General features: G+C 27.6%; 1 protein-coding gene across 2 annotated transcripts; it reads right to left on the minus strand.

The window, feature by feature from the left end:
• Positions 1–605: 605 nt before the first annotated feature.
• LOC111310279 (carbon catabolite repressor protein 4 homolog 4-like) lies at positions 606–6779 on the minus strand. 2 transcript variants are annotated; one of them, XM_022909581.2, is made up of 9 exons: positions 6608–6779; positions 4893–5052; positions 4733–4782; positions 4266–4335; positions 3963–4084; positions 3564–3697; positions 2302–2452; positions 2045–2192; positions 606–1160 (listed from the first exon to the last, which is right to left on the minus strand). In XM_022909581.2, exons 2-9 carry the CDS (start codon positions 5040–5042, stop codon positions 855–857), a joined length of 1131 nt encoding a protein of 376 aa, XP_022765316.2. In that variant the 5' UTR covers positions 5043–5052; positions 6608–6779; the 3' UTR covers positions 606–854. The 2 variants fall into 2 exon arrangements, with proteins under 2 accessions (XP_022765316.2, XP_022765315.2); XM_022909580.2 differs by lacking the exon at positions 6608–6779 and having other exon boundaries at positions 4893–5075.
• Positions 6780–22872: the final 16093 nt, after the last annotated feature.

Here is a 22872-nt window from a genome sequence, read left to right on the forward strand (position 1 = left end):
AACATATTTATTTTTTAAATCATTTACTTATTAATTTTAAAAATATTAATAAATAAATTTTATTTTATTTTAAATAAACTTATATTAACAATAACAATTATTTTATAATAAAATAAAAGGTCGAAATTATTTGAAATAGAAAACGATATAGTTGTTCTATGATACAGCAATGATCTTCTATTTATGATTCCATTCAAGTGAGAAAGGGGAAAGGGCTGAAATAATTCGTTACTCTCATCTCCTGGCATTGCATTTGCAACTCCAAAATTATCTTCATTGGAACAATTACAAACGATAAAGGCCACAAGACTGTATGGTCTAATACAAAGTATAATCAGCAATTACATTCCATGTAAGACATGGCATGAATGTTTGCAGGTTGTCTGGGATTTATCTCACTTTAACAGGTTTGGGAAATGACAAACAAATCAAAACTAGAGACATACAGTAACATGTCACGAGGAATGTGGTACGTCCTTTGGCCTCTATTGAAAATTGATTTGCTTAGGACAATTTAATCCAGTCCCCCTTTAAATAGACTCAGAATAGATGCCCCTCACAGCCCCAGCCTGAACCCCAAAGTATCATGCAAGAGATCTACGGGATATTAATAGCCAAGTATATTATTATAAATATTGCATTCACTCTAATAACGAGTTCCAAAACCGAAAATGTCTAGATGTTTGTCAGCTTGTTACAGGCTTGAAAAGACAAATGTTTCTATCAAATAAATTGGAAAGCCACACATTATTTGCTAAACAGATCTTTGGGAGATTTATTAGCTTGCTCTGGCCCTTTTATCTCTTTCTCCATTCTCCGTGAGAAAAGACCCAGCAGACTCAAACTTGAATATTTTAATCTTTAGTAATTTCAAATTCAGCACCTATTGGCAGATGATCACTCGGGTGGCTATAGTTTGGCAATCCACCGGTAATATCAGGCGAATCCAACACTGGAAGTTCGAGAATACTAACAGGTTTTAGGCAGTCAGATGGGGAAAAGAAAATGTAGTCAAGCGTATTTGTGAAGTTCGGGGTGCAGTTTGTAAATGGTGGTTCTCCTCTTGTGAAAGCATGAACACTGCACAAGGAAAGGGGAGGTTCTTCCAAACATCCAATTGATGATGTTGACGAGTTGCCAGAAATAAGATAATGATAAACCTGAAAAGATAAGAACATACAGAATGTTGCAAAGTGTAAGGCTGCAGAAAGAACAAAAAACTAGTTGTAGGCAAACTAGTAAAGTCATTCACAAAACTTATCAAGATAAAAAATGGCTTATTCAGAATGTCAACCATAAACAGACTATGCAAGTCTGACTGCCTAATAAGGCTTCTGTAGAGGATGAAGCCAGGTTTCTATCCCTGAGTGGAATAATACCCAAGGAAATAAGCCCAAAGATGAAAAGTGGGAGAACAATGTACAAAAAAATCATGGAGTGCGATATCACAAAAATAAGGTGGCCCAGAAAACATTCTAAAAACCAGTCCAGGAGGAAGGGCAAGGTTTTTGACTGAGGACGCTTAAGGTGAGTTAAAAAGAACAATGAATGTCAAATTAGAGTATTGAACAAGTCAGGCAATGCCTTTGGATGCTCAAGTTCACCAACCATCACACTTGAGCTTTCATGGGGTAAAACTGTCCATTTTCATGTGCTAGATATATAATACAAAACAAAACTACGCAAGACAACCTGCTACTCAGCACAACCTTAGTTCACTCGCACCCACAGTCTTCCTTCTAGAGGTTTATTCTTTATGCTATGTTTGATAGGGAGGATGGAAAGCTTTTTAATCCAATGGTTGAGATTCATAACATGTGCCGTTTTGTAATTCAACTATCAGGTTAGTTTTCCTACATAAAATTGCATGAAATGGTCGAGAAAGAAGCCATAGATAACATGAAACTATTAGCAAATTGAAGAATTATGAAGCCTAAGGGAAATAGGCTTATCCACCTGGAACCTAGATAAGCATTTATATATGTCTGTATATATATATATATGAAAATTTTAATAAATAAATAAATAAAATGTACTAGCTAACCTTATCTCCGGGAGTTGAATTGAAGTCACCAGACAAAATTAATGAAGGAGTACATTCAAATTTGTCTGTTACCAATGTTTTAAACTGAGCTAAGCGTGATAAAAGATATTTGGCTTGGGCAAGCTTAACATCAGCTAACTTTGGATCCCTGGAAAAAAACAGCAATAAATGTACTTATAATTCAACCCCATAGAATCCAAGATGTATAACACATTATACCTACATTAAATGGATAAACAAAATTTTGGATAGTTTACCAATAAAGATGTGTGGTTGCCAGAATAATGACATGATCAAAAGGATCTTTGAGTTTAAAGGCAGCCATAATTCCTACACAATCTTGTTTTAATCTTACACGTTGATCATTGGGATCTCCATGATGCGCTGGACTACTCCTAACAGAAGAATCTGATAACAGATCATCCAAGCAGTGAACTACCAGCGTACAATATCATTACTAGTTTGTAGTAGGAGATAATAGCAACTTCCATCGCGAAATAATATATATATATATATATATATGTACTGAGAGGTAGAGATAAAGCAAATAAAGGTTTAAAATTTGCTTAGCATATGCAATGAACTACATCATTTTTGTTATTCATCAAATTATACTTGTGCTCTGATATCAACTAATAAAACTTGACTGAGAGACATTTAGTGCAGATATTATCTATGATAAACATAACCAGAAGACGGTTTGTGATTAAAATGCCATCACCAGCTCAGCTGATGACAATGCTAGTTCTGCATTTCTTTCCTCGTGAAAAGCCCTTCTCCAGCAGAAGACTGAACCATCTTAAAAAGTTAAATTTTAGCATTCTGCAGAATATTTAATCTATTCTTATCGACCTAAGCTGCAAGCAATGACTTTATACAATAATAATATGATTTATGAACCAGTGAAAGTTTAGCAAGCAAAAATGCAATAAGCTATTACACGATTGCTTGCTTTTAGCAGCCTAGGATGCAATATGCTTTTATACGACTGCTTGCTCTTCTGCAAACAGAATTTAAGTTAACTAGGGAAACACAATTTACTAACTTCCAAAAACCACAGAAAACAGGGTATCTCTAACTGATCTATATGTTTGATGATTTCCTATAAAGCCTTTCATTCAATGATAACACCAAATAAAGCTTCTCTCTGATCCATCTCAACTAGTAAAGGACTTAAAAACCTCCCAAAAATTGCTGGAGAAAAAGTGGAAGAGAAGACACTAAAACAAATGCATGTACAGTAAAACTAATTGTCCATTGTAATTCAAAGCAGGTTAAAACAAGGGTAACAGGTAGCACAGTAATTATTGAGCAGTCCTCAAAACTAGGGTTAGAATGTCTAATAAAATTATGTAACACAGCTTTAAGATGCCAAAATATCAAGTAACAAGTCATAATAAGTACAACATACATGTCGTTGGATGCAAAAAGAAAACATAACAATAGAAAATCAAGCAACAAGTCATAAGTACAATACGGGCGTTGTTGGATGCAAAAACATAATAATAGAAAAATTTACCATTCTTTGGATCAGCACCATTATTTGTATTGGTCAGTGTCTCATTCTGCTTGTTAGCAGATAAGGAGGTTTCACCCTGTAACAAGTCTACAAGATCATTGTATTCTATTGTTTCCTTCGAAAGTAATTCTGCACTGAAGCAATGTGTGACGGTAAGTTTGTAAAATAAGATAGTATGTTGGCTTCCTGCAAAAGGAGGACTTCATAAAGGCAAAATTTGCTGCAAAACACACACAAAATGTAATGCATAAACACCCAAGAAAGAGAAAAAACTTTAATTTGAAAAAAAGTTGTTGTAAAAAAACCTACTGTATATACGCTAGAATATTCTTCAATATTCTAGTATACATGTTCAAGGAAATTATTTTGAAAGAAAAATAGAGACTAGTTTCAGCATACCAGTTGTTCTTATAAAATATTCCACACCCATCATGCCTCTGTCCACCTCTCTGAACGTATATACTAGAATATCCATGTTCCTCAGACTTTCTTTTATAAAAGGAATCATACTCATCTACTTCCTGGTATGTTTTTAGACCATAAAAAAAGGGCAATTAGAATAATATGCAGAAATATACACAATGTATGAACGCACATGCACTGACATGGTCAATGCATGAAAGAGCAGAAGCTGCAGAGGGAGATGAAGGTAGCAGAAAAATGTGCAAATTTATGAACTTCATTTAATAGAATGAAGCAAACCTGAAGGCAAAAGAAGTCAGCTCCAAGGTTTTTTAGAAGAGTTAAAATTGACTGTGAACGAGTGTTCCATCTGTTACAAAGTAGAATCAGAAAAATTAAGAATAACCTACAAGTCAGTTTGATTACATAAACAATCGTAAACAATCACTTGGTTATTAAATTGCAGAAAAAGAAATTTGAAAAAAGAAAGGAAAATGCAAATTTACTAGATAATCAACAACTATCCTTTTTGTGGTAGCCATAATCAAGGTTGAAAGAGAAGATAAACAAGTGAAGGATGTGGAGAAATTCCAAAGGTAATAAAGAATGGAAATTTGGGTTGAAAGACAACGCACGTGGTAATTTATTTAATATACTAATGAGGTTAAAAATACTAAACTTGGAAAGCCGTTAAGAAAGAAGAAGGAATGGCAGTGGCAGTACGATAACTGAAGAGAAGAGAAAAGATGAAGAAGTAATTAATTGACCTGAGACAAGGAAACGGAGAATGCAGAAACAGAGACCTCTTGATGTACACCTGTAATACATACAAGTATACGAAACGTAATACTACTTTGAAAATGGAAGCTTTGGATTACTTAAACAAAACAAGAAAAAAAATGATCCCAAATCCCAAATACTAGTTACCTGAGCCAAAATGTTGTATGATACAAGACGGAATTTGATAACATCATGTTGGCTTCTGGCACTGGCACTACCGTCTATCCTAACAAATTCCCGCATTATTGGTACTGCCTTGCTGCTGCTACTCCCTCCCGTGCTTGTCCTCATACTCATTTTGCCACTTCTGTCCATTTTCAATTTACTACTAAAATTTTAAACTGGTCAAAAAAATTAGCTTTTATTTTTATAAACACTGTGCATTGCAGAGCACAGCCAAAAGTACCTGACACTACCGATGATTGTATGAATGGTTAGGTCAGCAGATAAAGCTAGACTTCTGATCTTGATTAAGGGTTGATTAGGGGTGTAATCGATCAAGTTCGAGCCTATACAATACCAAGCTCAAGCTCAACACCAAATTCAAAGCTCGAAACTTGGTTCAAACTCGATCGAGTTATATTTTTTTATCTCGAGCTCGACTTGAAATAAAAATCAAGTTATTCGAGCTTAGACTCGTTTAACAAGTAAAAATAAACTCGATTCTTATACTTGACAAAAACACAACAACAACAACAACAAAATCCAAGCAAATAAAAGTCTCTCAATTCAAATACAACATGCAAACAAAAGATATAATTAAACTTAGAAATTCAAGTCCTAATTGAAAGAAATTAAATTATCCCAATTCATTGTGATTGCTTTTGCTGGTCAGTCTGTATCTTATAGTCATTTTTGAATCCAGAATATGTGCAACTGGCTGTTTATGGTATCTTGTGAAAGAGCCCAAACTCAAATCACTGCACGGCCAAAGGCCTCTATTCTCCCAGCTATTCAACTACATGCGCTATTAGAAGAAAATCTTAACTAAGTGCTCAGTTACATTGCCAATAATTCTTTTGCATAAAGCATACCTATGCAGGAATATAGGGAGAGAGACACCTAATGTGGAATATCAACAAGGGAGCTAACAGTAATGGCAAAAGAAATGAGCACAGACAAGCTGACCATTATGAATTAACCAAGGAGCTAGTCCGCTTGACATTCATTGCAAAATCTGAAGTTTTTAAGAAGACCTTGACACGAGTAAAGTCCAACAACTCTTTGTTAATCCAAATCATATAGATTTCGTTGAATTACTGGATAACTTTCCTTTTTTCTTGACATTTAGGGAGGAAAAAAGAAAATGAGCAAAGCTGATTAGTCTATGGACTAATAATTAGTCAAGAATTATAGGGTTTAAGCCCAGGTTTTCTCAGAAAATCATATAGCAAACAGTTAATACATGAGATTCCATATTCATAGTCAACCATAATCACAGATTAATCAACCAAGAAGAGATATTCAAGTCGAATCATTGATCAAAAGGCAATGGTCAACAAGTTCAAAGTTGACCATGACAAGATTTAGAAAACAGAGAATCTCCATGATTGGAATACGATGAAGGAATAATGGTGAAAACTTAAAAATGGTACAACTCAACTATTTTTTGTACATAATAGTACAAATTTAGGTCAATAACGAAAAAAAAGGCCTAAAACTTTTCTAATGTGATAAACATGCGGAAGCCCCTGAAAAAGAAAATTTGATAGAAAAACACGAAAGTGGCATAACGGCAATTAGACATAAATCCCAACCATCAAGAAATGCAAGGAAAGAAACCACCCAAATTCTTGAATATAGAGATCCACAGGTTTGTGTTTGTTCTTTTCAAGCAGAAACGTACACAGATAATTAGTTACCTTCTTCAAGGGATAACTTTAGCACCCGAGATTTTGCTGCTGAAAACGATCTTGGCCTCCCTATTGCTGCTGTTTATTTCAGTTGTCAAAGAGAAAGAGGCGTTGCTGGCCTATATTTCTTGGGTTTAAAAAGGAGGTTTTGTTTTAAAAGTTTGAAAAAGGTTTACGGCCATGACTGTTAGGTACTGAGAACATGGGCAAAATATTAAAAATTATATTTATTTAAAAAAATTTTATAATCATAATTTATATACAAATTTTTTTTTATCCTCAATCATACATAAAAATTCCATCGCAACAAATATTAGAACCTTCCAGTTTATTTTGCAATGTATTTAAATTGAAGGCAGGGAAAGAAATGAAAGTAAAGTAAAAAAATGTAAAGAAAACAAAACCCCGTTCTTTTGATTAGATAAATTTTTAATTTAAGAAAAGGGAAAGAGATCGAAACCAATATTTGCTTCCTCTTATAAATTTAATTTTTTTAATATCTCAATTTGAAGGAAAAATCATAAAAAAAAAGTTGAAAAATATTTTTTTATAAAAAGATTATTATATTCATCTATTTATTAATACTAAAAATTTAATAAAAAAATTTAAATAGATCACAATCATCCTGTAATTTTATCAAAGTCATCTATTTTTTCAAGTAAGTTTCACATATCTTTTTCAATATATAATTTTTTTTAAAATTTTTTGATGATTTGATTTTGATAAATGGTTGAATATGAATAGATATATTTTTTAAGTTTATGAGATGACAGACTAACATAAAATCCATCAATGCATGTTTATAAAATATCTTTATATTTCACTTGATTAAAAACTATTGATATAACAGCAATGTGAGGTCAAACAATATAACAAATATATCATGATCTAAGAGTGCTCTAAAATCATAGATAATAAAATGTTATAATTGAAAAAAATTACTATAATGAAACATTTCCTTTCTTTTTTACTCTTTATTCAAATAATAGTTATTAGAATTCTTTTCATTTTTTTTTTATTAATTTTAATTATTCAAACAAGTGTTACATATATCTTTTTCTTTCATTTAAAAAATTTTCTTTTCCATTCTTTTCCTTTCCTTTATTAATATTTATCTAAACATAACATTAATTTCTCCAAAATCCAAATCAATGCACTTCAATATTACATTTGAAATTATTCAAAAAAAATTTTTATTAAAATCATAACAAAATTTTTCATAAACAAAAAATTTTTATAACCTAATATTACCCCATGAGTTATATAATCTCATAAATAAAGTTTAAAAATTTAAACTTTAAGATAGTAAATTAACTTTTAGAAAAAAAAAAACGTAATTAAGCTTGTAAAAGGTTTATGCTTTACTTTAAGTAAAGATATGCCCAATTTTGATTTGCGCATGTAGTACAAACGACCCAATACCACGTTTTTTTCGTTATGATTTCATTTCATTTACTTTTTTATTTTATTTTAACTCCTTTTTCTTTTTCTTTCATGTTTTTTGCTAAATATTCAACCTATTACTCATATTATTCGATTGATTAAAAGTTTGAAATCGCTCTTATTTATATTTATAATTAAAAAAATTATAATTATGAAATATGTGGTAATCTTAAATAAGCTTGTGGAAGGATTAACCTAACATGTTAATAAATTTTAAAATTTTCAAAATCTTGTTTAAATAATTTAACTTTAAGAAATTCAGAGGAACCATAAATTTTTTAATTTGATGAAAAATAATAATCCTTAAATAGATAAACAATCTCTTAAATATTTGTAATTTTTTCACGAAAGAAAAAAAATCATTACTTCTTTTCTTTTAAAACTTTAAAAAAAAATTTGTATAAAAAATTAACAAAGTCTTATCTAATGAACTTTTTAATAAAATAAAAAATTCAATAAGAAATGAAGTAAATCTACTACTTCATGAAAAATTTTATGAATATTTTTTATGTATATTTGAAAAATAAAAAAATTTTAGGAGGATTTTCTAAAATTAAATTCAGATTAAATCATAACTCTTATGATATAATCAGTATTAGAATATGTTTTGTAGGAATAATTACTTTTTAATTTATCTTTTCATGTAATAAGGTATTTTCCTACTTTTATTAAGTCAAAAAAATTTTATTTTGTTAAAAATAATGAATATTTTTCTCGTATGCATATTAAAATAACTAATTTAGTAGGATATTTTCACAGAGAAATATTTTTTTAATCCTATCAAATCTGAGAGATCAAAAAAAATTTTATGGACAAGATTTATTAGCACCTAATAAAAATGAAAAAAATATAAAATTTGCTTTTCTCATAATTTAATAGAGCAAGTTTATACAAATTTTAAGCTAAAATCATCATCATAGAAAAAGTAACAAAATTACTAAATGAAATCCCATCAAATTCACAAACTATTTATATTACTGCTATAATAGATAGTAAAAAAATTTTTGTGAAAAAATTTTATGATAGAAATAATTCAAAGTTAAAACTTGAAGTGATTGAACTTCTAAAAAAATTATTTAGAATGAAAGATTTAGATTACTTTATTTTTTTACTATTCTAGTATTAAAATAGATAGAAATAATGGAACAAATAAAAAATAACTTCATCAATATCTTTTAATTCAAAAAATAAAAAGACTATAAACTTGAACAATTAATAAGATAAATAAAGAAGATAATAAGTCAAAAAATTATATATTCATCAACACTCAGCCACTAAAAAGATGGATATGTGTCGGTATAGCAACAATAATTGTCATAGTCATTATCTTTTGCAATTTGTCAAAGCTCATTTAATTGTTACCGAACGTACCAAACCTAATTAATAGGAATTGATTATTGATTGTAACAATAAAAGGAGATACAAAGAAGTATAGGTGGACTCTTTTCTCGCCATTTCCTCTTTTCTTGTTTAACTTTCCTTTCACTCTTGTAAATTTTTATATTTTCTCACTTTTATTTGTAATTTGCATAAGAGATTAAGTTTAAAAAAGGAGGTTTTGTTTAACTTTTCTTCAGTTCTGATTTCTGAAAATAACCATAAGCTGCCATGTGGTAGATGTTTTGGGCATTTAACCGGAAATCTAATGTCATGAGTTAGGGTTTTTCTATGTCTTGTGTAAATTACTAAAATATATACATTTTTATTATATTTTATATAAAAGTTACATGGTATAATTATTTTTGTACAAAATTATAAAATATATATTTTTACTTTTATTAAATTTATGTATAATTATTATTAAATTTTTAAATTATATTTTTATTTTATTTTTATATCATATTATCGTATCATATTTTAAATTAACAGTTTTAATTATCGTATATCACCTCGAACCCATTAGTTTGATAATTTTTTTTAACTTTAATTTGTATTTATGGATGAAAATGAAAAGGGTAAAGAAATTATTCTTTAAATTTTTAAATTTTATTAGTAAAATTACGAGAGTGATATATTTTTTTAAGATATATTAAAAATAAAATAAGTAATAATTTTTAATTTTATTTGTAAAATTAAAAATTTTTGTTATTAATTAATGTATTAAAAATAAATTCGACGTGTAAATTTTATTTGGTATAAATAATTTTTTGAATGGATGAATTTAAAAAAAAAAAGTTTGAATTGATGTTTTCCCTTTTCCTAATACTTGATCCTAACCCTACTTGTATACAATGGCCCTATTTGCATAATTAATACAATGGTTGAGGTATATGAAAAGAGCTTGAAAGTTGAAAATGGCCCTGTAACCTTCCTTGGAAATACCAAAAACAAGGTGATAGCAGCGAACCGGAATAGAACTTAACTATAAGCATTGAAAATTGTTGACTATAAACTTGCAAACCAAACCATCTTATCTCAGGCCTGTCATGTCTTACACCAATTCATTGCAGGACTGGCAAACCTGAGATCAACAATAGAACCATTATCTTTGTCAAAAAAGAACTTCAATAACTGGTTTCTTCAAACAATTTAGGTTTCATTTGTGAAGATGGTGCGAATCTCGTCATAGGATTTTGTATCTATTTCGTATCATATCTCTTAATTGTGTTTAGAATTATTGGATTTACTTATTTGATACTTCAATTTTATATTGAAAGATTTTAACAATTTATTATAATATATAAGTGAGGTTAAACTTAAAATTTATGAGATATTTTTGTATGATAAAATTATGAGATATTTGGATTAAAGTTGTTAATATATCGTAAGTTAAATGTAAATCTTTACAAATTATATTATGCTGTTATCAATCGAATGATAATTAAATGCTACACTATAAAAGTTTCCTCTAAAATGTCAACATCTAATATAATTTTAGTTCTATTGTTCTATTTATATTTTATGTTACGTTTAACGAGAATATCAAATTTTAACAAAAAAAATTTATGATACATTAATTTCACATTGAAATGTTATGAATATTTATTATGATATATATGTTGATCATCCATATTGATAAATAAAACTTTTATTTATTTGTTGAACAAATAAATAAACTAAAAAATCATAACTATATTTAACAATAAAATATTAAGAAAAAATATTTAAAATTCATACTTACGAGCTTTTTAAAGATAAAATTATAAAATTTTCGTATCAAAATAAATAATATCTTACAAATTAAATACCGTCCTACCATTATTTTAAAAGTAGCCTTATTAAATGAAACTACAAGAATTATACAAAAAACCCAATGTTCACTTTAGTGATCAATTGTTTGATTTTTCCGAAAAGGAATTAAACGGAGACTATAAATTAAGCTATGGGAGAATAGACAGATTAATACATTTCCCGGTTCTCAACTGGCTGATGAAGGGTTCATCATTATATATTGAGCGGGATTTTCATTCCCAGTGGTCTAACAACGTGGACTGATAACAATTAAAAGAACAACATGGAAATGAATCTTCTTGGTACCATTTACTATTGATTTTGTTACATGTAATTTATTTGGATGGCTATATTGCAAATCATCATGAATGACTGTTTTTAAGTCACTTTTAGGAGTCCAGATGAATTCAAGGCATGAATGGCTTATGCTAGATACTAATTTTGCTGACATTTTTGCCTTGGGATGTTTGTTTAGTAATAATTTATTTCAGGGACTTAAATTGTGTTCGCCGTTGTGTTTTCGGTCACGTTGTGTTTATGACGATTGCGGACATAACGGAGACCTTCCTGATCATTATGGTTATCATGGTCGTGAAATTTTTTTTTTTTTAATTTTACTCAACTTACTATAAAATGTAGTAATTTTAATTATTAGTTATAAAAAATTTTTATTTTATGATTTTTAAAATAATTTATATCATATTATGTGTTTTATTTATTTAACGAAAAATATTTATAATAAAATATTCATATTTAAAAAATTACTCATATGATAATTAAAAAATAACGAAAAATAAATAAACATATGAAAAATAGATAACCATAATTGATGATACATTTGATTCTTTAATTACCATATACTCATCAAGATATTGGCAGACTATTGTGCAAAAATCAGCTAACAAGTAGTTAGGCATCCATAATTTAAACAGGGCATTACTATTTATGGGGTAAGAGCATTACTATTTATATAAAAATAAAAATGATTGAAACGGATGATGTGATTCTTTCAAAAGCATGAACTATTTGCTATTTTTAATTTTGAGTCGAAAGGAGTAATCTTATTGTTCTTTTATTCTGTGGAACTCAGTATCTAGATCATATATCATAAAATTGGCTTGGGGATCAACTATTAGACTTTGCTACTATATGTCGATCTATTTCTCATCTAAATGCAATAATGCGGTTTTCCAATTGATTGTGTGAACTATGATGGCACAAGAGAAGTGTGCTCTGTTAATTTTGTTGTTACTTTATAAAAAAAAAAAATGCTTTTCCTTAATTAATCATTCTTGGCTTTCTTTTGCCATCTGGTCCAGAGATTTTTATGTTTCTATTGTTTATAGTGTTGCCTATTTATGCCTTTTTTTCAATTTTGTACCCAGAAAGCTGCAAACACTGGTTGGCGTCCTCAGGATAAAAGTTCAAGATGGGGAAATGACAAATTTGAGGGTTCAAAAGAGTGAGAAAAGTTTTGGCATGCAGAAGCATGTAGTTCAAGAAGGTTTTCGACTATCAAGGGGTTTATGGGAGGGAAGGTAAGAGATCTAGAAGCTATGATGATAAAGATGTTGGACAAACTTCAAACAAAGATTATAATCATAGAGAAGAAAAGAGATCAACACAGCATAATGATGATTATCGGTTTAAAAAGGAAGAAAAATGATCTAGAAGGCTCAACAATAGCAACTTTGAGCCGATGTTACCAGAAGATCATCATAGGAGGGATGAAAAGAGATAAAAAAGGCATGATGATGATGGGTTTGAGCCAAGGCCCAGTAGAGATCATGATAGGAGAGAATTTATTTAGGAATGAATCAGAATCTTATCATTGAGAAGATGGTGATAAGAGAGGTGGGGAGAAATAGTCAGCCTATAATAGGGATTCTTCCTTCCATCGACATGAATAAAGTCAAGAGCTCAAGTCAGATAGATAAAATTTTTATATATGCAGAGAGGACCTCTGTACTTTACCTTTATTTCTTGTATGGTGCAAGGTGAATCCCGAGCTTTTATTTGAAATACCTGTATTCATCATAAATATTTTGATACACAATCTTTTTTGTTAGTATTTTTTTTCAGTTGGATTGATAATTCAATTTTGATGAAGTTTTTATCTAGAAACACTCTACCATTTCCCAGTTTTGGCTTATAAATACATCAGATGAAGAGATCATATGCTCCGTGGTTTCCAGGATCCAACTCAAGCAAAATGGCTACAAGCACAAAACAAATTAGTAAAAGTCACAGAAATTAGGTTTCATCGTGGTTTCTTGCATTCTGGAGAACAAATCTATTGCATCTCTCCCATGTCCATTACAACCTTTGGCTGGCATTCGAATGCGATGACGTGAAAAACTGATCTTGCACTTACGGAAGAAACCAAAGTGAAAGGGTGCCCGGTTTCCATCCTGAGAACCAAAATCGCTGTTTAATCACCCAAAGATCGCACGAACACTGTCGACGCAGCCAAGAACTGCATTTTATCAGGGACAAATTGCCAGGGACCCGAATTTTGATACAAAGAATTACTAAAGCCAAATTTGCAATCAAATTGAGAAATTTAGTAGTAAATTTTTTTTAAAACAAAGAAACAATTAAAAATTTAAAATATAAATAAATTTTATATCATGTCACTTTCGTATTTTTATTTATATCGTATTGATGTTATATTTTAAATTATCAAATAAAAAAAAGTTAAAGCAAGACAAAATATATAATTTTATTTGTACAAGCCAAATTTGTAATTCAAAACGAAAAATTGGTAAAAATATATTAAGGGTTTTCTAATATTAAGGATAAAATGATAAAAATAATTATAAAATATTAAAATATAAAAGTTCGATTAAGTTCGTGAATTATTTGAGTCAAATATTATAATGTGTGAATTTTGCTCATTTACTAAATTGAGTTACTCGAGTTTGACTCAACATAATCAAACTAAATTTAAATTTTATTTGAGTCAAATTTAAATAATTTATAAGTATTAATATATCATTTATATCTCTAGTCTTAACAAGCAAATATGATCGATGGATCAAAGTCACTCAACGCCTCTTTTCACTTGTTTTACAAATAAGCTCGACAATTTCAAACATGACATGATGATATGACAAGAAAATAATATAAATAAAAACTATAAAAGTAATACAGTTTAAATTGTAGCAAAAATCATAAATAAATTTAACAAAACAAAAAAAAAATATTTAATATTTTTATGTCAACACAAATTATGATACGTAATTTTGTATATCTAAAATACAACATAAAAAAATAAAATTTTAATATTTTATATGATACAAATACATAAATTATCATACATATTTATTAACCTCTCCTAAACGAAAGATAATTAAAATAAATAAACAAAATAGTTTTAAAAGCTAGCTGCTTATCGTTTTGGTTTCTGTATGGTTCACCTAACTAGAGTAAGGCCGCTTGGCCCAAGAAAACTAGGGTACGGTTCGCAAGCCTAAAACCCAAATTTCAAGCCCATCAGCAACAGCTTTAAACCATTCTCCTAACGAGACGAGAGTAGAGGTCACGCCAGAGGATACATGTCAAGCAAAGGGATAGGCTACCACTCAGTTTCACTTAAATTTTTTTTTTAGATTTTATTTTATAAATATGCTGTGTGCACATACTTCATGTATTCAAATTAAGCTGAAAAGTTGTATTATAAATCATAAATCAATAACTGTCCATTAATTTGTTGCAAACCCAAAATGAAACAAATAACAAATTTGGCACTCAATAAATTATTCTCTCATTTTAAATTGAAACAATTTTTTTAAAAGATTGTTGATGTCGTCGACAAAGTGTAAAATATAAATGGAGTGATAACAATTAAGATTGGATTTAATTTAATTTTTTAGATAATATATAATATTATAAATTTTTAAAATTTAATTTGAATCTGAATCATTTTTCTTTTAAATCCGATCTAATTTGAGTTGAATTTTATTAATTTAATTTGATTTATCGATTTTAAATTTTATTATTTTATTATTATTTTATATATTATTTTAATAAAATTTTTAATATATTTAAATAAATTTTTATATAAAATAATTATTTTTATTTTATAAAAATTTAAAAATATATAAAAACTAAAAATATATAATTCGGTTCGGTTTTTTTTTTAATTTTTCATATTCTATTCTGAAATCATATTCAAATGATATATACATTTAATATTTGAACTTAATCCGAATTGAATAAAAACATCGATTCAAATCAAATAAAATATTATAGTGTTAAATCAATTTTTATTTTTTAAATTTTTTTCTCACTTCTAATATATATATATAAGGTATCTTCTTCCTAATCAATCAAATATACCTTCCATTCCACTATAAATCTTTTAAGTAAAAGCTCTTAATTCAAAATTTTAATTCAAGTATTTCATAAGAGAACAATAATTTGTAGAGAACGAAAAGATATGGGTTCAATTATTTAAAAATGTAGTATGAGACCAATGAAAAGCAAATTGTTTTTCTAGCAAAAATAGTAAAAATTTGCTGTCCCAATTTTCATTTTTATTATAAGATCTATATCCAAAATGAAGTTTTAAAAATTCACAATTGATTTTTTTTTGTTTTGTTTTGTTGGGATAGTATAATATAGTATAATTTTATATAAATATGTAAAAGTCAAAAATATTGACAAAAAATTTAATGTGAATAATTTTTTTTTAACATCTTGAGAAAAAGTTTAAACAATTGCTATGCGTTTTACATTTAATTATTTTTATTTAATTTTATATAAATTTTAAAATATTTCAATACATCAATTATATTTATTTTCATTAAATTTTCAATTGACTTACCTATTTTATGGTCAATTATGCTAGGGGCTCTTATACATTGCGAAATTTTAAAATTTAGTTATTATATTATAATTCATAAAAATTTAATCATCATACTATTTTAATTTAATAATCATAGTTCAATTACTCATTCTATTAATTTTTTATTATTAAAAATGCTGACGTAACCATTGACTTGATGATATAAATATTGACTTTGTTGATGTTGTATTGACTTATTAGTGGCAACTTAGATGAATGAAATTAGTTATAAAATTATGTAAACAATCTATGTATTCACACGAAATTTAAAATTTAGTTCTTGTACTTGCACAAATTTTGAAATTTAGTCACTATACTCTTACGAAATTTAAATTTTCTTCTAATATAAAAGATATTTTAAATTTTTTAGAACTTTTTTTTAAATATTAAAATTTAAAAATATTTTAATTCATAAAATATAAAAATATTTTAATGCATAAAATATAAAAATATTTTTTGAAATATATTAGTTTTTATTGTATATAATTAATTAGTAATAATATCATAATAATATTATTATTATTGTCATTTATATTAATCAAGTGTAATATTAATAATTTAAATTAATATATCAAAATTAATATTATTTTAATTAGTTTAAATATATCATGTAACAAATTTTATAATTATCCAAATTATTAAATAGAGTTATATTTGTAATGAATCTAAAATAGATCATGATTGAAATGATCATTTTATCCAACTAAACAAAATAAGAGATTTAAATTTAGATTCTTACAAGAAATGAGCTTCTATCTATTTGAACAACGAATTTTGAATCCTAACAAAATGAAAGGAGGAAATGATTTATTTGATAAACCAAAACATCAATTTCGTGTATCATAATGAGAACTTTCAATTTTTTGGGTCTTCACAAAAAACTTATCTAAAAATTATGTTAAATTAAATAATAAGTTTAATTTTAAAACTAATACACATTAAGTTTAGTAAATTACTTTAATATATTTAACATAGTGAACCTAGATTTGATTATAAAAAATAATTTAAATAGGATTTAATTTAAAGAAATAGAAAAACTATTTGATGGATAATTTACCTTTATGGGATGTAATTATAATTATAACTCATTTAATAAATTAATAAAAAATAACAATTTTATTAAAATTAGATAGTGAAAGATTTGTATCGACAAATTTGTGATAAATTTTTAACAGATTTTTGTAAGATTTTTTTTTTTTTTCATATAGCCACAATATATTACAATTGTGATAAAAAAGTGCAACAAAATTAGTAACATATTTGTATTTTATAACAAAATGTAACAAAAAATAGTGACAAAACTAGTAATAGTATTTCATATGTATAATAAAAATTTGTGATAGATTTAGTGACAGTATATATAAATTGTGACAGAATATTGTGATAGATTTTTTAATATTATGACAAAATATTACGAGAGAATATTGTAACAATTTTTAAAATTTAATATTTTAAAAAAACTAGAAAATTTTTTAAAAATTTAAAATATTTTTTGTATTAGAAGGATTAAATTTCAAATTTCGTTTAAATACAATAACTATTTACATAATTTAACAACTGATTATCATTTCTAATTGACACTTCAATAAATTAATGTCACATCAACAAAGCCAACACCATGTCAAAAAAGCTAATTGCCATGTCAACATTTTTAATGGCAAAAAGTTAACGAAATTAGTGATTGAACTAAGATTATCAAATCAAAATAATACAAGAATTAAATTTATATAAATTATAGCATAAGGATTAAATTCTAAATTTTCATAAGTATAGGGACCTCTAACATAATTTGACCGGTTAAATTCCCAAATTTGTTTCCAATTTGGATATGATTTCCATTACTTACATGCTATTTTATGAATTGGATTGCATGAATCAATAAATCAATTAGAAGCTAATAAATCTTTCAAAACCACTCAAGTAAAATTGACTTTGGTTGGAATTTTTTATTTTCCATTTTAATTAGCTCGTGAGAAGTAAAATCAAGAAACATCAAGGAGACAATTCAATACCATGGTCAACATGAAATTTCTAATAATTAACATTATAAGATTCACAACAAAAATAGATCACTGCTACAATATAGACTCTTTTTTCATAGAATTATTAATTTATTTGGTGGTGATAAAAATAAGTAGGTTAATTTTTCATGGCTTCGGGCTTGCCATTCAGAGTTACTTCAATGCCAGAAGCAGAATTTAGAACCAGCCTTGAATGAAAGACAGAATTATTTATAAATTTGGAATAAATTATTTACGTGGAAAACTTTGAAAATTAGTTTTCTTTTATTTCCTCCCATTTTAAACAGGTACGATTTTAGCTTATTTTATTTTATATATGTCATGTTGAATTTTTTGTTACTTCAACACATTTATCACAATAATAATACTTTGGTTCAAAAATGAAGGCACAATAATACTATACATTGAAAAATAAAAACTATAGTTTTACAATACGAAATTTTATCTCAACGGCTAGAATTTTTAAGATTTTTATTTAGAGTGAATCTTATATTTCAAGTCAGAAGTTTCGGGTGAATCTTATTATAATGTTAAGGATATGAGATATATCATATATTTGAGCTTAAATATCCTAGAATTTTGCAAGTGATGAGGTTTATTGGATGCTCAAGTTATAAATTTTGGAGTGTCTCCAGTTTCCTTGATTTATTTTGCATATGAAAACCTGGTAAGATTTAATGATAGTAAATCTCTTTTATTTTATAAATGTTAATTTTCATTTGCGATTCGAATTTGAGACTTTGGAACTAAAAGCAATCATTATAATGTTTTTTTCTCGAGACTGGAATGAAACGCCAATCATTTTCATCAAATGAGGTCATATTAGGTTATGAGGTTGGCAAAGATGGTTGTTTAATTACTTTAAGCAATCAAAATTTTCCTTTTTCTTTTAATTTCTTTTGCACTTTTAAATAGTGATTATGAAGTTGAAGGTAGGGGACTTTGGAAAGGAAATGGCCAAAATTATCTTATTACTATTATGTGGATGAGTATTCATTATAATAACAACCCAATGTTGGTGAAAAAGTTATCAAGTAATTGTTTCTCTTTTTATAAGTATGTGTTAGGGGCATTTTAAGATTTAAAAGGCAAAATAGATCTTTCATATGAGAGAATAAGTTTTTCGTCAAATCGAGATAATTTGGTCAATTAGGCCTAGTTAACTGATAAATCGATTTGAATTCTTAGATTTCACGTCAACTCAGTTATCTCAGCTAGATTTATCATCCTTTAATTGAATGGTTGATTGTCAGCATAGTTTGGGTTTACAATGCAGCTCTAACCCTGTTATTCGGAGCTCGAGCTAAGCCCAATATCCCTATCGCACAAGTCCAAATATTTTTATTCAATTACTCATAAATTAACTAAAACTCTAATTTTCAAACTTATTTTATACTTTTTGACCGAACACTAATTTAAGCATTAGAACACAAATCCCAAAAGGACTTCCAACCTTTATCCTTGATTAATCTCCTTCTTTTGTGTTTTCAAGTTCTTACCTTCATAGAAAGCTTCGGCACCAACAATACTAAGAAAGAACAAGTATAATTGTTACACAAACTTATAATGTGGAGACTCTTTTATAATAATTTCCTCAAATTATTATGCACTGGCACACTAGTTTCTCTATATGTCACTTCTCATTTAATCCACTCACGGTACTTCTCACTATTTTATTTTTTATTAAAAAAAATTATGTAAACACTCATATGTGTCCGGAATCAACAGAGTTATTTTTATTAGTACTATTATATTATATGAATTCTTAGATTTCATGTCAACTTAATTATCTCAACTAGATTTATCATCCTTTAATTGAATGGTTGATTGCCAGCATAGTTTGGGTTTATGATGCAGCTCTAACCTTGTTATTTGGAGCTTGAGCTAAGCCCAATATCCCTATCGCACAAGTATAAATATTTTTATTTAAGTACTCATAAATTAACTAAAACTTTAATTTTCATACTTATTTTTTACCTTTTTTTAGTTACATCATGAGGGCAAAGCCTTAGTACAAGTAAATGGGAAGGGGGATGCCTGGTTTGAAATCAGGCCCTTGATGTCCCCTCAAACGTCTTTAGCTATTAGGCCAAAGGCTTGGGAACTATTTTTTACCTTTTTTTCTTACTTTTTAACCAAACACTAATTTAAGCATCAGAACATAAATCCCAAAAGGACTTTCAGCCTTTATCCTTGATTAATCTCCTTCCTTTGTGTTTTCAAGTTCTTACCTTCGTAGAAAGCTTTGGCACCAACAATACCAAGAAAGAACAAATACAATTGTTACACAAACTTATAATGTGGAGATTATTTTATAATAATTTCCTCAAATTATTATGCACTGGCACACTAATTTGTTGACACATGCGATGACCTATCTACTGACTAGACCCAATCACAAGGTTTCTATTTTCCTTTTTTATTTTATTTTTTGATTTTTATTTATTTTCATAGTTTAAGTTTTGTTTTATTTTCATTTCTTTGGTTTTTATTTATTTATTTAGTAATTCAATTTTTATTAATAAAAAAAGAAAAAATGTCTTTTCTTTATGGAAAAACGCAGATGACAAAAAAAAATCTTTTCAAATAAGTTTTCGAAATAAAATAAAAAAACAAAAAAAAAAGATCTTTTTAAGTTTTCAAAAAAAATTTATAAAAGCAAAAAAAATCCTTTCAATAAATAACAAAAAAATATTTTTCAAATAAAAATCCTTACAAAATAAATTCATGAAATTTACCAAACTATTGGAGAATTTTCATGGATTTACTTTTTAAAAATGGAATCCACCAAACTATTAAGAAATTTCACAAAAAAAATTTTCAAAAAAAAATTAAATAAAAAAATAAAATAATTTTTATCTTTTAAACTATTGGAAGATTGATTCTAAATTAAATCTTGCCAAACTATTGGGAGACTTAATGAATTTTCTAAAATAAGATTTTTGTAAATATCTTTTGCAATAAAATCTCACTAAACTATTAAGAGACTTGCTTTAAAGTAAGTTCTACCAAATTATTGAGAGACTTTACTAATTTTTTTAAAATAAAGATAGACCAATAAATCTGATGAAGGAGCCTCTTCAGAGTGAGATACTAATTTTCATGAATACTCTTAGGTGAAAGAATTATCTTAAATTGCTACCAAACTATTGGAACAATTTTAAGATATATTTTCAATATTAAACTATCCAATAAATTACAAATGTGATCAAGGTTTAGATAATTTGAAATCTAACTGGTACTATCCTTTGAATAAGCACTGTGAGGGTGCTATAACCTTCTTCATGTGTAACTGTACTCCCGAACTTGAACTCTAGTTTCGTGGATCAAATTTAATCAGGTGGCCAATCACACCTAAACAAAAAAGATTGGTGACGATTTTTTTAACCCATATCTAGTGGCAGGTCCATGGACTTATATGTTATGATAGTTTGGTGACTCCACTAGGGATGTAAAGAGTCAAGTCAATAAATAATTTCTTATTTTCCAAGCCATGCTTAACAAATTTGAAATTATTTTATTATTTTTCATTGCTTATACTTGCTTTATTATTTATTATTTATTCCTTTTCACTGTTTATACTTGCTTAATTACTCATTTGTTTTTCTTCATTGTTTATATCTACTTAATTATTTATTTGTTATACATATACCTATTATCCATTTGCATATGCATAACAAAAGCTTTCCACCTGACTCTACCCTTAGGAGAGAACGAAGTACCTATGCCCTCGTGAGATTTCATGTCTTCTCATGGGCCTGCGAAATACTTTTACTCAAATTGAATTTTTTTCGCTTGTAGCCTATGATGGGTGAGGATCGGGGTGCCTTACTAGTCTATGATGAACTATGATGTAAGGAACGATTTAGGAATCTTTTAGAGGTAATCCAAATCGCATATAGTTAATTTTAAAAGCCTAACCATAGATAGAGCCATGTCCTTCTATCCATTATAGTTAACCTAAAATCTAGGGTCATATTGTTATTTTACTTGCTTTATAGTATTTATTCTTTATTTTTTTATTATTTATTTAAGGTGACTAATTGATTTTCTTGTCTTTCTTTTATTTCTTTTATTTTTGTACATATTCATAAGCATACATGCAGATTACATATTATGCTTACTAATTTTTTTATTGTGTATGCATGCATTCATGCATCACTACATTTATTATAATGGTTCCATAAACATCATTATAAATTTGCACTATAATTGTGAGAAATCAAGGTTCAAGGATAGATCAACACCAGTACTACACTCGAACTAGAGCCAGAAAGATAGAGCAGGATAATGCAAATTATTTTGAAAGGATAGAAAAAGGCTTAAGATATACTTGAAAAAAAATTAAGCAAAACTCTAAAAGCCCTAAAAAAGGCAAATAGAAGAAAATAAGTGGAAGAAGATACCTCATAAGAAGTTACTGAATTAGCATATCCTCAAGGTTTCAGCCTACATCAAACTCAGACCACCCCAAGCTTTCAACCATAACAAGCTGCATTCTGAATTACAATTACCTAGGAATGACTTATGTACCTAGTCATGAGAATGTCCAAAGTTATAATAATCTCATTTTTATTGAAAAAACAGTCGAACCCATTTAATCCCCTACTTTAAATAAGACAAAAGAAAAAGAAAGCTGTAAATGGTTGTACCCCTAAAAAACTCTAAGATCGATCAAGCCATGAGCATGAGCTGTAGAAGGCATTGATTTCTATGGATCCATGGATGCTGCCAATCTTTGGTTTTAGATGTTGTAATTCTTTGAAAATTTAAGATACCAAAATTTGATA

Source organism: Durio zibethinus, chromosome 19, assembly GCF_047325235.1.
Source record: "Durio zibethinus cultivar Kanyao isolate XHJ-2024 chromosome 19, ASM4732523v1, whole genome shotgun sequence".
Classification (NCBI taxonomy): domain Eukaryota; kingdom Viridiplantae; phylum Streptophyta; class Magnoliopsida; order Malvales; family Malvaceae; genus Durio; species Durio zibethinus.

Excerpts from the sequence above, each read along its gene's own strand:
- LOC111310279 (XM_022909580.2), bottom strand. The coding sequence starts at position 5,060 with ATGGACAGAAGTGGCAAAATGAGTATGAGGACAAGCACGGGAGGGAGT. Across the intron at positions 3,698-3,962 it reads ATATTTTATAAGAACAACTG|TGCAGAATTACTTTCGAAGG; the intron begins GTATGCTGAAAC and ends ACATTGCTTCAG. Across the intron at positions 2,193-2,301 it reads GCAACCACACATCTTTATTG|GGATCCAAAGTTAGCTGATG; the intron begins GTAAACTATCCA and ends GTTTTTTTCCAG.